The sequence below is a fragment of the Abrus precatorius genome, unplaced genomic scaffold (genome assembly GCF_003935025.1).
Source record: "Abrus precatorius isolate BTA unplaced genomic scaffold, Abrus_2018 Scaffold10, whole genome shotgun sequence".
Lineage (NCBI taxonomy): Eukaryota > Viridiplantae > Streptophyta > Magnoliopsida > Fabales > Fabaceae > Abrus > Abrus precatorius.
In genome coordinates, this window is record NW_020874292.1 from 34,726,952 (window position 1) to 34,741,505 (window position 14,554).

The 14,554-nt window shown below is 28.3% G+C and overlaps 1 protein-coding gene across 2 annotated transcripts; it reads right to left on the reverse strand.

Annotated features, from left to right (window-relative positions):
- Nucleotides 1-4,664: 4,664 nt before the first annotated feature.
- On the reverse strand, nt 4,665-9,960 carry LOC113847845 (probable inositol transporter 2). Of its 2 annotated transcripts, none has more exons than XM_027477144.1 (6): nt 9,511-9,960; nt 9,126-9,196; nt 7,065-7,400; nt 6,499-6,606; nt 5,795-6,391; nt 4,665-5,420 (listed from the first exon to the last, which is right to left on the reverse strand). In XM_027477144.1, exons 1-6 carry the CDS (start codon nt 9,641-9,643, stop codon nt 4,926-4,928), a joined length of 1,740 nt encoding a protein of 579 aa, XP_027332945.1. In that variant the 5' UTR covers nt 9,644-9,960; the 3' UTR covers nt 4,665-4,925. The 2 variants fall into 2 exon arrangements, with proteins under 2 accessions (XP_027332945.1, XP_027332953.1); XM_027477152.1 differs by having other exon boundaries at nt 4,707-5,345; nt 5,936-6,391; nt 9,511-9,867.
- Nucleotides 9,961-14,554: the final 4,594 nt, after the last annotated feature.

The following is a 14,554-nucleotide window of genomic DNA, read 5'->3' on the forward strand; positions in this document are numbered from 1 at the left end:
AAAGGTGAACTATACACCCATTAAATCAGTCCTTAATACCATTATTTGAGAACTTAAGGATAAACTTGTTTCAAGAAACAAGATGAAGCTCTTAGCTGATAGAAATCATTGAGAAGAGGTATTTCAGGTTGAAAACTAAGTATACCTTAAACCACAACCATTTATACAACATTATGGTTTTAAACAAGTCCACCAAAAGCTTGCAACCCAGATTGTTGATTGTATTGGTCAACTTGCTTATTGTTTACACAGTTGCTTGAATCTACAAAAAATTCATCTAGGCTTTCATGTGTCCTTGGACTATATAGTTATGTTGCTGGATACTGATTGTCACTTGGAAATCTATTTAAGTTATTAGTGGAGAAATGACCTTTTATATTAGTTAGATCTAATAAAAATAGGGGTAACAATTTTAAAAATAACAGTGTTGCAACTCACATTTTCGAACATACACCTTCAAAGCAAGGGGAAGAAATAATAGAGTAAATAATAGACTTGTAAAAATCAATAAGTAAGATATTAAAATTTAATTATTAAAATAATATTGCTTTGAAATATTTTATCAAAAAAGAGTAGTTTTAGTAATTTCTGGCAGTTTAACATCACCAAGACTTTTATGGCATTTTTTCGGTATTTCCTGGCTGTTAAAAAATCGCTAGAACTTTTATTTTGGGTGTCTTTGACTGCCACAATTTTATTCAACAGTAATACAGCCAAATTTTATGTGTTATACACATTATTAAACTAAAATACATTTTATATACATAATTGAAAGTATATATTATATGATTCTTTTAAAATTTAATAAATTTTTTAAATTTCAAAAAGAGTAATTATTATGTTTATTGATAATAAATGTTGTATTATATTAAATAAAGAGATGATTTTAAATTAAAAATAATATAAAACTCAAAAAAATGTAATATATTAAAAATAAACGTATAATGTAAAAAAATATTACTTGGAGTTGTATGACGTTTGTTTTTAATTTAATATTTATTTAAAATTTGAATTTTTCATAATTTTAAATTGTAAATGATCTCTTTATTTAATTTTATTTAACATAATACAATATTTACTATTTTTAAAATTTATCATATTTCAAAATAATTATATGATATTTCATTTTATGTGTAAAACTATTATTTTCATTTAATTTGTAGCACCTTTAAACTGCCAGGAAAAACATACCCAAATATTATTGATGTAAAATTTAGACATCAAATTTTTTTTTTCTTTTTTCACTGACCCCACAAATTTTCTGAAAAAATATCCCACTTAATTCATAGTGAACTTAAACCGCCAAAAATTATTAAAATTACCCATTTTGATAAAATATTTTAAAATAACCTTTAGTAATTAATTTAAAAAAAACATATTTCAAGAAATGAGCCCACTAAATCCCTCAGCTAAGGTTACATGGCCCAATTAAATAGCTAAATCTCCTATCTTATCTTTACTACCACATTTTATTTGCTTAGTTATCTTGTTCAAGTATTGCATTATCTCTTGCAAATGATAATTTTAGTAAATTTTGGTCATCATTTTGGCCATCTATTAGGATGTGATAGAAAGGTTATAATATATAAATTCAAATGTAATCACTTAAACAACAATATAAGAAACAGTTTAATATACTAATGCTGGTAACGTACGAACTTAATAATTACCTTGACCCTCCAAATGGGTGTAGATATCTTTCAGAGCATTTGTTACTTTAAGATTATATCATAAGATTAATACAATTCGCCCCTAGTCCCTTGTTTCTCACATTTGTTTTGTATAAATAATAGATAAAAATGAGTGAAACTAGCATGAAACATTTTTTTTAATATTAAGCATGTAACAATTAATTTTCGGATTTAACTACTATAATGATATAATTAGTATTCGGGTGGGATTAAGTTTAAGATAAGAGCCATATTCATATCTCTAAACCCACCCTTATCCTACCAATTGCAATTCAGAAAAATCCAACCACGATTTCGCAGCAAGTCAAATCGAAGTTTTTCTTTCAGAATCAAATTTTAAAGGGACGAATTCTCATGGGTATAGAATTTTTGTTAAAGTGATTTTAGGTTGATATACAAAATTCATTAATTGGTTTTTATATAAGATAAGAATGATGCGTATTGCATGAGTTCTTTCCGATTTAAGTAAACATTTTTAAAAAATAAAATATTTAAAAATATAAATGAGATATACTTAATTAATTTCAGAGAAATCTATTAAAACATAAACTTTAAAAAAACAATCTAACAAAAAATAATAAGTATGACATGCACTATTTTTTTTAAAAGAAAGTAAATAAACAGATCAAGACACATTTGAAAGAAATAACTAAAATAATTATTTCTTTTTCTGTTTGAATTAAACATATAGAAAAGAAAACTCGTCCTGATTAAAATTTCTAAATTAAAAATAGATATACGTAATTAAAAAATATTAATCCATTTTGAAAATCAAATCACTGTAAAACAAGTTTAACATTTTTAACACTAATATTTAGAATAAATTTTTTATTCCTACATATCATAAAAATAGTATTTAATGACACCGTTGCACATATTTACCTAAGTATTATAGTAATTTAAAGATGCACAGAGAACAAAAATAGAAAAAGGAAAAAAATTGCCCAGTTTAAATTACTTCCCTGTACAAAAGTGATTTAAGGCAAAACCTAAAAAGAGTAAAGAACACAGTAGTAATTAATTTCTTAAAAATATGAGTTAACAAATGAAAATCAATTTGTTTTATTTAAAAAATGAAAAAACATTTATTCTTATAATATTTAATATATTTTTATAAAAATTATTAATTATTAATATTTTAAACTAGTGTGACACTGATTAATAATCCTAAAAGTAATGATTGAGGGTGAGAAAAGGTATATTGTTGGTTAGTAAGAATGAAAAGCAAGTGAAATTGTTTAATTCAATGAAAATATTATGTGGCTTTCAAGAAAATTGGAAAGAGATACCGTGCGCCGTGGGCACTTGTGCGGTTGATTTTGCTCTAAATATGATGAGAAGCACACACGCATGTCCCTTATTCATCATCTATTCCACTTTCCAATTACCTTTCGTTTCCATTAAGTAACATTTACAACAATTTCACCAAATTCACTCACTTATTAATTAATTCAATTATCATTAATCATCTGTTTAATATTTATTATTACTCTCCTTATTGGGAGAGGAATTCGCATCTAACCCAAATAAAATACATTAATTATATTCTTCCCTCTTTATGTTCATTCATTGCATTTTTTTTATTTCTTTTTTCTTCTTTCTTTTACACCTTTTATTGAAGATTTGGGACACGTATTTGTTGATTGATTTTATTGTTTATCTTATTCACTCATAAAATCAAATCACTCAAGGAAACAAAAAAAAAAGTTTTCATGAATATACCAACTTCAATATTCTAAAAGAATATTTCATTATCGACACTATTATTTCTCATTTGTTCTTGTATATTTGACTAAGTTGGTTTGTTTTGATTCTTAGAAAAACCTCTATGTATGTTTTTATTTCGTGTTAAGTTATTAATTAAATATTTCTCAATCTCAACTCTCCTTCAACTCTAAATAAGAGGATTTTAGCTAAATGTAACAAAACAAATAATAGTGTATACTTGAATCATCGAATAATTGAAAGATCAAACTTAGCTGAATTAATTAGTTGGCAAAATTTGAGCCATAAAGTTCGACTTTTGTTAGCAAAGTAAGCAAGAATTCGTGGTGTATGATGCATTATGCCAAGAGTTTAGAAAAGTAAGAAAGAAATTCGTATTATGGCTTTATAGAATCCACAGCTGCAAAAGTTGTTAATATTTTTATCACAAAAATATTGTTTCACAAATAATGCCAAACATTCTTGATTTATACTTAACTCCACACTTTAACAAATTTAATTGATTTAAATGATTATTACAGTACCATTGGATATGAAATAGATGCATGTACCGTTTCATTTTAAGTTCATATTATTTATTATTTTTTGCATTATCTAATTTGATGATTATTCTCTCTTTGCTAAACCCGTTCTATATCTTATAGTAAGATTTGAATCTTTCTCCTTTTTATGCTACAAAGTAATATTAGGATCTAAATCTACATTTTAGAATTTCTTATTGAAAAAGCATGAAATGTAGCACTATATAGGAACAGGTAGAATCACTGTAAATTAATTAGTGTTGCATTTGATTTGCACGCTTATTCGTATTTTATAGTGTTTTTTTTCTCTTGGAATATGGAATATTGATTGATTAGAATGGTTCAATATACTTCTGCTTTATTTGATTGGGGTGAACAGAATTTAAATAGAGGTTTAAGAATAAAACCTAGCTTAGCATTGCTCTATAATTTTGAAACCATTTTTTTTTATCATTATATAATTTTGAAACCTAACAAAACTATCAAATCCACATCAGAAAAAAGGTGTTGGGCCCTAGGCCTCCCAGAGGGCATTTAACAGTTACATATGATGATCCATAAATTTGTGGCCCAATATTATCTAAATGACATGTTGGGTTGCAATTATTTATTCCCAAAATTTGTTTCTTTTTGCTTCCAAAAATTTAATTTCTGAAAATAATTTATACATTTTGGAATCTAATTTCCAGATTATATGAAAAAAGTGTGATTAGGAAAAAAAAAATGCAGGACAAATGTAAAATCCTTTCATTTCTTGACATCTGAGGCCCCTAAGGCCTGCAATATTGTGGTATTCAAATACTAACTTATTGCACCAAATTAAAAGTATACACAAAGACCCAAATTTCTTAAATTTTTACAGAAGGTAAAGCAATAAATCTATAATGCAAATCTAACATGCTACATCTTAATCTCTCAATATTATTGTTCAATCCCTTAGTTCACTACTTGTACTACATTAATTAATGGTACAATAATACTCATTCACTTAAACTGACTGAGTTTTATGTTTGGGTACTTCATCAGAGTCAGAACTAGTTTGCCAAAACTTGAAGTTCAAAGATCTTCTTTGCAGCATGTTCTCTACTTCCTCAATTGGAAGTCCTTTGGTTTCTGGTACAAAAATAATGACAAAGATAATGGCTGCAACAGTGATGAATATGAATATCATGAATGTGGATGAGGTTCCGATAGCTTGTGTCAAGGATAAAAAGGATTGTGCCACAATGAGATTTGAAACCCAATTTGAGGTAGATGCCATTCCTCCACAAATTCCTCTATACCTTAGAGGATATATCTCAGAGTTGACAACCCATGGAACTGTTCCCATCCCTGGTGAGAAGAATATGATATAGAGAGCCAGGCCAATTAGTGCAAGCCATCCATATTTGCTTGGACAGCCCCTAGTGTACCATAGCCTATGCTCTTGATGGCACTGATCTTCTGTTGTATCATTGGAGATCAAGCATGCCCCAGGTAAGAGCTGCAAAATAATTAGTACTGGAGTTAGGATTTAGAACTCAAATGAAAAATAAAAGATTAAAATCATCTCCCTTAATTGATGCAATAATGATTAATATTTTACTAACATAATGCTAAATAGAACTAGTACTAAGGTATATAAGATATAGGAATCAATAGGATATGATGCTCTCCAGTTGTCAAGTAACACAATATGGTGCTATCGAAGAAAGAAAACACAAGTTTTATCAAACAAGGACACTACTATAGTTTGAAAGTTGTATAAATTATGTGTTTTTCTTACTTCAATAGGACCATCTCCATACAAAAGAGGATCCATGAATACGAAAACCATTTGATGCACTTTTTTTTAGGAGGAGGTGAGGACAAATTTACCTTATTAGCTCTAGAAGCACAAAAGCCACACTCTGGAGAAGCCTTGAGGCATTTCATGCAATCCCATTCACCAGGGTTCAAAGCTGTGCTGTAATCAGGGCAAGTGTTATTGAAGTGAGAGGTTTCAATTGTGCTAATCATTGGTGAGTGAGTTGTAGTCTCATGAAACACAACAGTTAAAACAACAAGAGAAACTACAACACCAGACAAACTAAACAACAAAAGCTTCTTCCTCCCAGTCTTGTCAATGAAATATATACTCAAAATAGAGCCAATTGCATTTAGCCCTGCTGTGACTAGTGACAGAAGGAGTGCTACCCTATTGGATGCAAATCCAGCTAATTGAACAATGGTGGGGCTGTAGTACATGACTGTATTGATACCCACAAATTGTTGGAAGATTTGAAGGCCCATTCCTGCATATAAACCTCTTCTCACTGTTTTAGTTTTTAACAACTTAACTATGCTAACTTTATCTGAAGCTGAAGCTTCCTTTACTTCCATTTCAACTGATTCCTTTAGTGCATTAATTTCATCTTCAACAACCTGGGGAGGGTAAATCTTCCTTAAGATTTCTTTAGCTTCATCTTGTCTGCCCTGTTAAAAGCCAAAAATAAAGACAGGTCAAGAGACAAATTTTGACAAGAAAAATTAGATTACTTGCATTGTCTCAAAAAAAAAAAAAAAAGAGATGATGAATTAACCTTTCGGAACAACCAGCGAGGTGATTCTGGGAGCAAGAGCATTAGTATGATTTGTGTTAAAGCTGGTACTGCTGCTACTCCTAACATCCACCTCCATGTTCCTGGTGCCTAAACAAATTATAAAAACAATAAATGTAATTAAAAGTTGTAAGAAGCTTAATCAAACTATTTTTATACATGGATATTTTAAGGATAAAACTTATATCAAGCTTTTTATATCTCTACAATCAAGTTCTTTAATTAAATAATAATATGTGAACCAGCATGCACCATATCGCACCAAATTCAACATTTCTTTGAAATTTATTATACCACACTAAATATAACGCACACAGTTGAATTTTTATAAGATGCATGATTATTTACTCATATGAACCAAAAGATAATTTATCATACTAAATGCAGCATAATTTTGCTACATTGGAGCCAAATTCCACATCATTTCGTAAGTGACAATAAATCTTAACTAATAATAAAGAGGGCACTTAAAATAATATACTAGTAAAGTGTATTGTTAACATTTTTTCATGTCATTAAGTTGAACAAATGAAGCATATTTTACTTACACTAGTGAAGGCCAAGTTGATAACATAGGAGAGGAATTGTCCTCCAGTGATAAGAAATCCATTGAGACTAACAAGAGCCCCTCGAACTCTGGTTGGAGATGCTTCGGAGATGTATAAAGGAGATGCCATCGAAGCCATTCCAACACCAAGTCCAACAAAAACTCGACCAACAATTAGAATAGCTGGGCTGAGTGCAGCAGCCATCACAACAGACCCAATAAAAAAGAGGGTGTCTGCAAGAATGATTGCTTTTTTCCTTCCAAATCGATCATTGATCCATCCACCAACTGAAGCTCCTATTATTGCTCCAGCAAGTGCCATACTCACTATGGCTTCCTGTTATATGAACATCAAGTTTTAATGATTGTTATGGACAATGGTGCAATAACATAACTAATTCATATTCGACTATGCATCTATCACTTAATAGTTTCAACTGATAGTGTGTCCTTGAAAATAAAAAATGGATATATAAATGATCATTCAATAATTTTTTTAATGATTACTTATGTCATAAAACTTTATTTTAATAAGTTAAAACAAGAAGTTTGAAATAATCTGAAGAAATTTATGAGAATTATAAGTCGTTTTCACAAGTTTTCCATAAACTTTTCTAAACAAGCCCAAAAATCATGATCTTTCATTAACAGCTTTCAGAACATGACTTAAAAAAAAATTGACACAGCTTCTATAACATTATTTTACTTACCAAATTTTCATAACACAAGAAAAAAATGAATTTAAATACTCTCATTTTATTACGTAATATGATATGAACGTATTAGAAAGAGACAATATTTTTATCAAATTTAATTAATGATTCTTACAATCAATAATAGTGGGTCCTTATTTAATAAAAAGTGTTTTTTTAATCTCTAAGATGACTATACTGTGTTATCTAATAACATGAGATTATTTAAATAATATATATGAGAGAGAGAAAGAGATTATTTTTGGATTATTGGACAAGAAAAATCTAATATGAGAGAGAGAAAGAGATCATTGGATTATTTAAATAATACAATTTAAGCCTAGAAATGTCACAACTTTAGCAAAAATTGATAATATGATTTAAGGGAAAAAATATTGAAGGCTAACCTAAATTATGTCAAATGGTTGAATTATACCCCACATATTTGGCTAGCAGCATATTTAGGTTTCTTGCATAAATATTTTCCTTATACAGAATGATGCAGATTTAGAAATAGGACTTAAAAAGATATGCATAGTCATCTTTCGTGGTCTTCTAAATTTAGAACTATCGTGACCCCACACTTGTGGCCAGAGTTCAAAGTTGTAAATAGTTCGAGACCACACCCTTCTTTGATAGAGTCAGAATCCAAAGTTTTCCCAACTCATACCAGTGGTAAAAAGGACGATGATAAATCGTTTTTCCTTATACTATTGCACTCACATAAAAATTCTTTAATTTTTTGTTATGTAATAAAAAAAATTAATCTTTTTCATAATATATATAAATCTTCATGCTATATCCGATATTTTAATTTTGTTAATTCCAGGTTATAACCAGTATTTACAAGTTCAATTTTAGTTTTTTGACTCTTAATTTTAAAATTTTTTCTTCACATCCTTATGAATATTGAGATTATGTATCTTTTTTTCTTTAATGTCTACACCCTTTATAAACCTTTGAGTTAATTACAAAATAAAGATTTTAAAGTATTCCATTTGCATGCCAGTCTTACACATTATTATATCATGTTACTTTACACATTTTAAAAAAAAAATTATTCACACCTTTCATTTTTTTCATTCATATTTTAAAGGTAAGTAACTGTTAACGTATCTATAGTTTCAATACCTATTTTAATTTAACTATAATTATATGTGTGACAAAGTGAAAGTTCGATATAACAATATTTTATAATTAAATTCAGGTTATGTTTTCCAAAGAAACTAAAATCGAGAAAACTAAAGAACCGTAATGAATTTAGCAAGGGGCATTAATGTCCATTAAGAAAGGACGAATTTGGGAAAAGAACAAGAAAAAATAATGAAAAACTGATAAAAAAAAATTGGTTGACACTTGATGAACGTTACCTGCAGCCATGTCTTTCTATCCACAGCTTTGAAATCATCTCTGATATACAATAGAGCCCCAGATATGACTCCTGCACATACCCATCATTCATCAACATTATCACTGCCACTTTGCTAGTTTACTTATACATATGAGAATTTGTGAACATTGAGAGAATATGTGTTACAAGTCATGAATAATAAAGCATTTTCAGTACTATTTTCTAAGAAGTCTTTTTCTGTTGATAACAAATATAACAAAGGTTGATATTAACAATTTTTTATAGATAAAATTTTATAATAACAAGAAGTTTTATGTCATAAATTATACGATAGCTTCAAAATAAAATTCTAATTCTAATTAAGAAAATAGAACTAAAGTTTTGTGCATGAGAACTTAATTTACCAGTGTCATAGCCAAAGAGAAAGCCTCCAATTCCAGCAGAGAAAGCAAGGCGAAGAACATAAGGATTCTTATATGATAGGGATAAGCATTCCCTAAAGGCAGAAACATCAGCTTCTGGTACTCCTCCTTCCATGTTGAACAACACAATTAAGCTGAGGCTTGTTTTCTTTGTTACCAAACACACAAGCCCATTCAATCAAAGAGTTTCCTAGAAAATGCTGAGAAGTGAGTGTGTGAGTCAAGGGATATGATTATGATAAGATGGGTGAGATAAGTAGCATATTTATAGAGAAAATTTATGTCATGATGAATTTGGATACATATGGGGGAATCACATAGACAATTTGGAATTTTCTATGATGATAAAAGTTAGTATCTAATCCTTTCGTAACACTAAGTAGAAAGAGAGAAAATGAAAATTGAATGAGAAAAATAATTTAAGTGGGAATTAAGAGGGACAGATACTAGAGTTGTCTTTAACCTTCTTATCTAACCGACCACCAAGAAACAGTAAGAGACAGAGACTGTGTATGGCCCAAACTTGGTAGGTTTTCGAGGCCACACATTTTCCCTTCGTTAAAATACAAAAAATAAAATAAATAAATAGAATATTTGTTACTATGCATTTTGTCCTATATGTTTTTTCAATTACATCACTCTCAATGGTTACAGTAGAGTGATAGAGCTTGCGGTTCAGTTTAAATTAGTTGTTAGGTAAAAAGAACTTATTTAATTTAATTATAGAAATAAATTGTAGTTTGATTTGAATTAATTTAAATATAATATTTTATTTGATTTACTACAGTTTGAATTAAATTAATTGTTTGATTTTTATTTTGTTTTCTAAGGATAATAAATGTTAAAAAATATTAAATATCTAACAAATATAATAAAAAATTATCTAAAGAATAAGTTATGTTGTTTAAATTATAAAAAAAATTAATTAATTTTAAATTTTTAAATTAAAAAATTTAAATTTAAATATATGTTGTTACATAAAATTATAATTCATGCAACAAACTACTGGTTATCTTATTATAGACTTATATATTACTTCTTATTTCATAAGTTAAATTACTACTTGGTCCCTCAATTTTTAATTTTGTTTCAGCTTGATTTTTAACTTTTTTTTTCTCATTTCAGTTCTTTAATTTATAAAAATGTTTCTAAAAATTAAATGACTAAAATAAAATAGAATAAAAAAACTGAAACAAATCTGAAAATTAAAAAAAATTCAATATACTAATTTAGGCTATCAAACGTTAACAATGTCTTAATATATACAAATGTTGGCAATGGTTTCAACAATGCTTGTAAGATTATTTCCTGATCTTTACCTTGTGTGAAATTATACATTGGACTAGATATGGAATTGAATAAAATTGATTCCTTAACTAAGTACACATATTTTATGGAACTGAAGGCAGTGTTACTTTCTGACAAATTCATAATCCAATAATTTGAGGAAGCATATCCTAGATCGTGTCTTGGCTACTATGTAACAAGGCCAATGTCCCATAATATTTTGACAGGGTACCTTGTTGAAGATAAGCATATCCGACAACATTTTAGGCCAAATGCAACCATCACGACCTACAAATTTCACGCATGCATTAAGCAAAATTGTTACATATCCCATCACAACTTGCTTTCAATTATATTTTGTCAGCATCAACACTAATTTTCAAAAAGCAGAAGGTTGCAGGAATCGTCTTGTTCACAAATATTTCTAGTGTTTTCGTATCATTAAATAACGTTTCTTCATGCTCAGACACCACATGAAATGGACCAAACATAATCTTATCTGAAGAAATAATGGATAATCAATAATAACAGCATGTCATCCTAAATACCTTTGTACAAATTGTAGTCTGCATGTTGAAGAAAATCTACTGAGGAAAATATGAAAATTCGATCCCTTATTATCACAAGAAAAAACATAAATACCTCTTTGACTTTGATATTTGTGAGTTACTTTAATTCAAAAATTAACATAATTTGATCTCAAATATTGCAAAATAAAAACAAAAACTTAAAATCTAATTTGTAACAATTGTTAATCAATTCAATGTTTAACACGTATTAATGTTTAAGACCAAACTGATTGACACAAACTGATGTGAGAGACTAATTAAATTGACCATTAACATTTACTAAAATAATAGACTAAATTTATAATTTCTTATAATGTTAAATTTCAGATATCAAAATAATATGTTGATTTAAATCTCTTTACAGATAGACAGCGATTGGTGGTGAAAAAAACAAAGCAAAAGTAGAGACAATAGATATTTCGCATGGAAAAAGTGGCTTAAGAGTCTATATCCTTTTGATGTTTTGCCTGGTGAATCACATGCAATGTCCCTGCCAAATTACCTTTCATAAAATAGTGGGACCGCTGCTATATATGTATACTATTGTGATATGATTATTTTTTAAAAGTATTATTACAAAGTATATGAATATTAATTAGCTCGCTTAAACAATTTATAATTTTTTCAATATAAATTTATTTATAGGTTCACTAAATAGTACCCCCCAAAAAAAAAAAACGATATACCAAATATGTTCTACTCTTCTACCATTAGCTTTTGCTAGAAATAACGTTCTATAGTGTGAATCTATATAGAGAAAATTTTCACTAATTTTCATCCTAGACCTTTGCAAGACGTTTTATGATACACGAAACGTCTAATCCTCAAAATTACAGAAAAAAATATAATATTATATAAATTGGTGAAAATTGTGTTAGAATTTGCATTATAGGAAATTGTTACATGTATTATCTTAGATCACAATAATCTATAATAATGGGGGGGAAAATGCATATGATTTTATTCAAATAAATAATGTTACTTAACAATTATATAATCATTTTTTCCCTCCTAAAATAATTTATTTTTTCAACATTATTATAATTAATCAAAACAAATATTCCAGCCAAACAAATAATATAAACTAAAGGATGTATTACGCTTATTAGCTTTTAAGTAGGAAAGAAAATAGTGGTCCTACTTAAATCCTTATTTCAAAATTTTCCTTGGATCATCTTTAGATGCTGAAAAGAAAATTGAGAAGAAACGAAAGAGTTTTCTTCTACTTTTGTACGTGTTCTAAATTTTAGAATTTAATTTTATAAAAACAATTAAAGTGTGAGGCTTTAGAATCTGTATTCTTTAGAATCCCAAAGCTTCTTTTAGTGATTTTGTTTTTTAATTCTATTGAAGCTCTTACATTACTAATATAAACAGGCCCTTATAAATTTGTGACACCGTAGCTAGTTGACTTATACTAGTGTATCATTGATCTTAAGCTCTTCGAAAAGTCCAATTGAACGTGTTAGTTCTAATTAAGAATCTACGACTAAATTAATGTTTGCTTCAAAGGAATCAAACATGAAGGTTTTACCCGAAACTCAACCCAAGTATTTTGCGTCCTATGTTTTCCATGTGTTGTATATGCAGACTTTTGTGATATTCAAAGCATGAAATTTCAATGTTCATGTCAGCTTATCTCCACCATCAAACCCTTTGACCAAACCATACATGTTCTTTATACGTATTTCCTTTTATATATGCCCGCAAGTAAAATTGCCCATGAAGCAAAAATAAAGTACAATAGTCACTTAGCATATCACTGAAAGTTACGACAAGACAAGTTAATCACATGATTCTTACTTCCTTCAGGAATTTGAACAAAATTTGATTTACATGCGTGGTCAATTTTTTGTGCGCAAAAAGTAGGTGATTGTCCCATCTAATTAAGGTTAAAACATATTTAAGATTATATTATATGACATATTAACAAAGAATTAGCAATTAATTCAAATTTTTAAGTGAAGACCTTTCTAGTCTATATCGTTCTTTCTTACCAATTGAGACAGCTAGTTCGGTGCATCCGGTCATCATGTTTATCTTACTAGAATGACAATCGAAATAGAACTACCATTCATATATATGATTTGTACTAAAATATTGCGTCACAACATATATTATACTCATATTAAGTCAAAAATGGAAAATAAGAAATACCATAACAATGATAGCCTTTCAATGACAATTAGAATAATGGCTGGTACTGATAGGGTTGAATCAATACCTAAAACCGGGTAGCATTGACTTAAAGTTCTTCAGTTAGGACACCATAAGTGTTTTTCAAGGATTGTGTTACCAACATTTTTCTAAAACTTCCAATATTACCAAAAAAATAATTGAAAAGAAGAATAACATTTATTTTGGTAATTCAAAGCTACACGCAACAGAATTGTTGTTCCTTTTATTTATAAATATGAGATTGTATTTTCCAAAAGCTATATATATACTTTTATAGTAATTCATCCTTCAATATTATAATTTTACCTTTAAATTAGTCCTTAAGTTAAGAGACATCAACTTAAATTTTGAATGATGAGAATAATGACCTTAATTACTATAAAAAAGGAAAAGGTGTTTGCACAAAATAATTTGACGAACATTTATTCATAATTATAATTCAAGCATGAAAATATTTCAATTCAATGATAATAGTTAATGATATATATACTTGTGGATTACATAATGCTCCCGACAAGTTATATAAACAAAACATATAACGTGACGAAAGCATGAAGTTAATGGAAAAGTAGTCATTGCCGACTTTGGAAGAGAGATGGAAGAACAAAAGTCTAATGTGGGATCACAATGTAATAAATCAAATCAACAACGTCATACATATTGTATGTGCTGTTTAATAATAAATCCTAGATTGAATGCAATATATCCACTTAGGCTTTGACGATTCAATAATTAATCGGATAAAATTCAAAAGCATGTGCCAACGGGTCCTATAAAAAAGCATTAGATTTTTATATGATAAACTCAAGTTGTATTGTTTGACCGAACGTTAATTAGTTTCTTTGACTGATCAGTAGTTTTTTCTTTTTTTCAAAAGGAAGTTGGTGCCATAAATTGCTAAACAAATGCAGTGCACCTTTGTATGCTCATCTGTCTCCAAATACATATTTTGTATAATATTTTAAAGGGAAATAATTGTTGCAATTATATAT

Coding starts and splice junctions, on each gene's coding strand:
- LOC113847845 (XM_027477144.1), bottom strand. CDS start 9,643: ATGGAAGGAGGAGTACCAGAAGCTGATGTTTCTGCCTTTAGGGAATGC. Junction 6,392..6,498: donor CTCGCTGGTTGTTCCGAAAG/GTTAATTCATCA, acceptor GGCTTTTAACAG/GGCAGACAAGATGAAGCTAA. Junction 5,421..5,794: donor GTGCTTCTAGAGCTAATAAG/GTAAATTTGTCC, acceptor ATTATTTTGCAG/CTCTTACCTGGGGCATGCTT.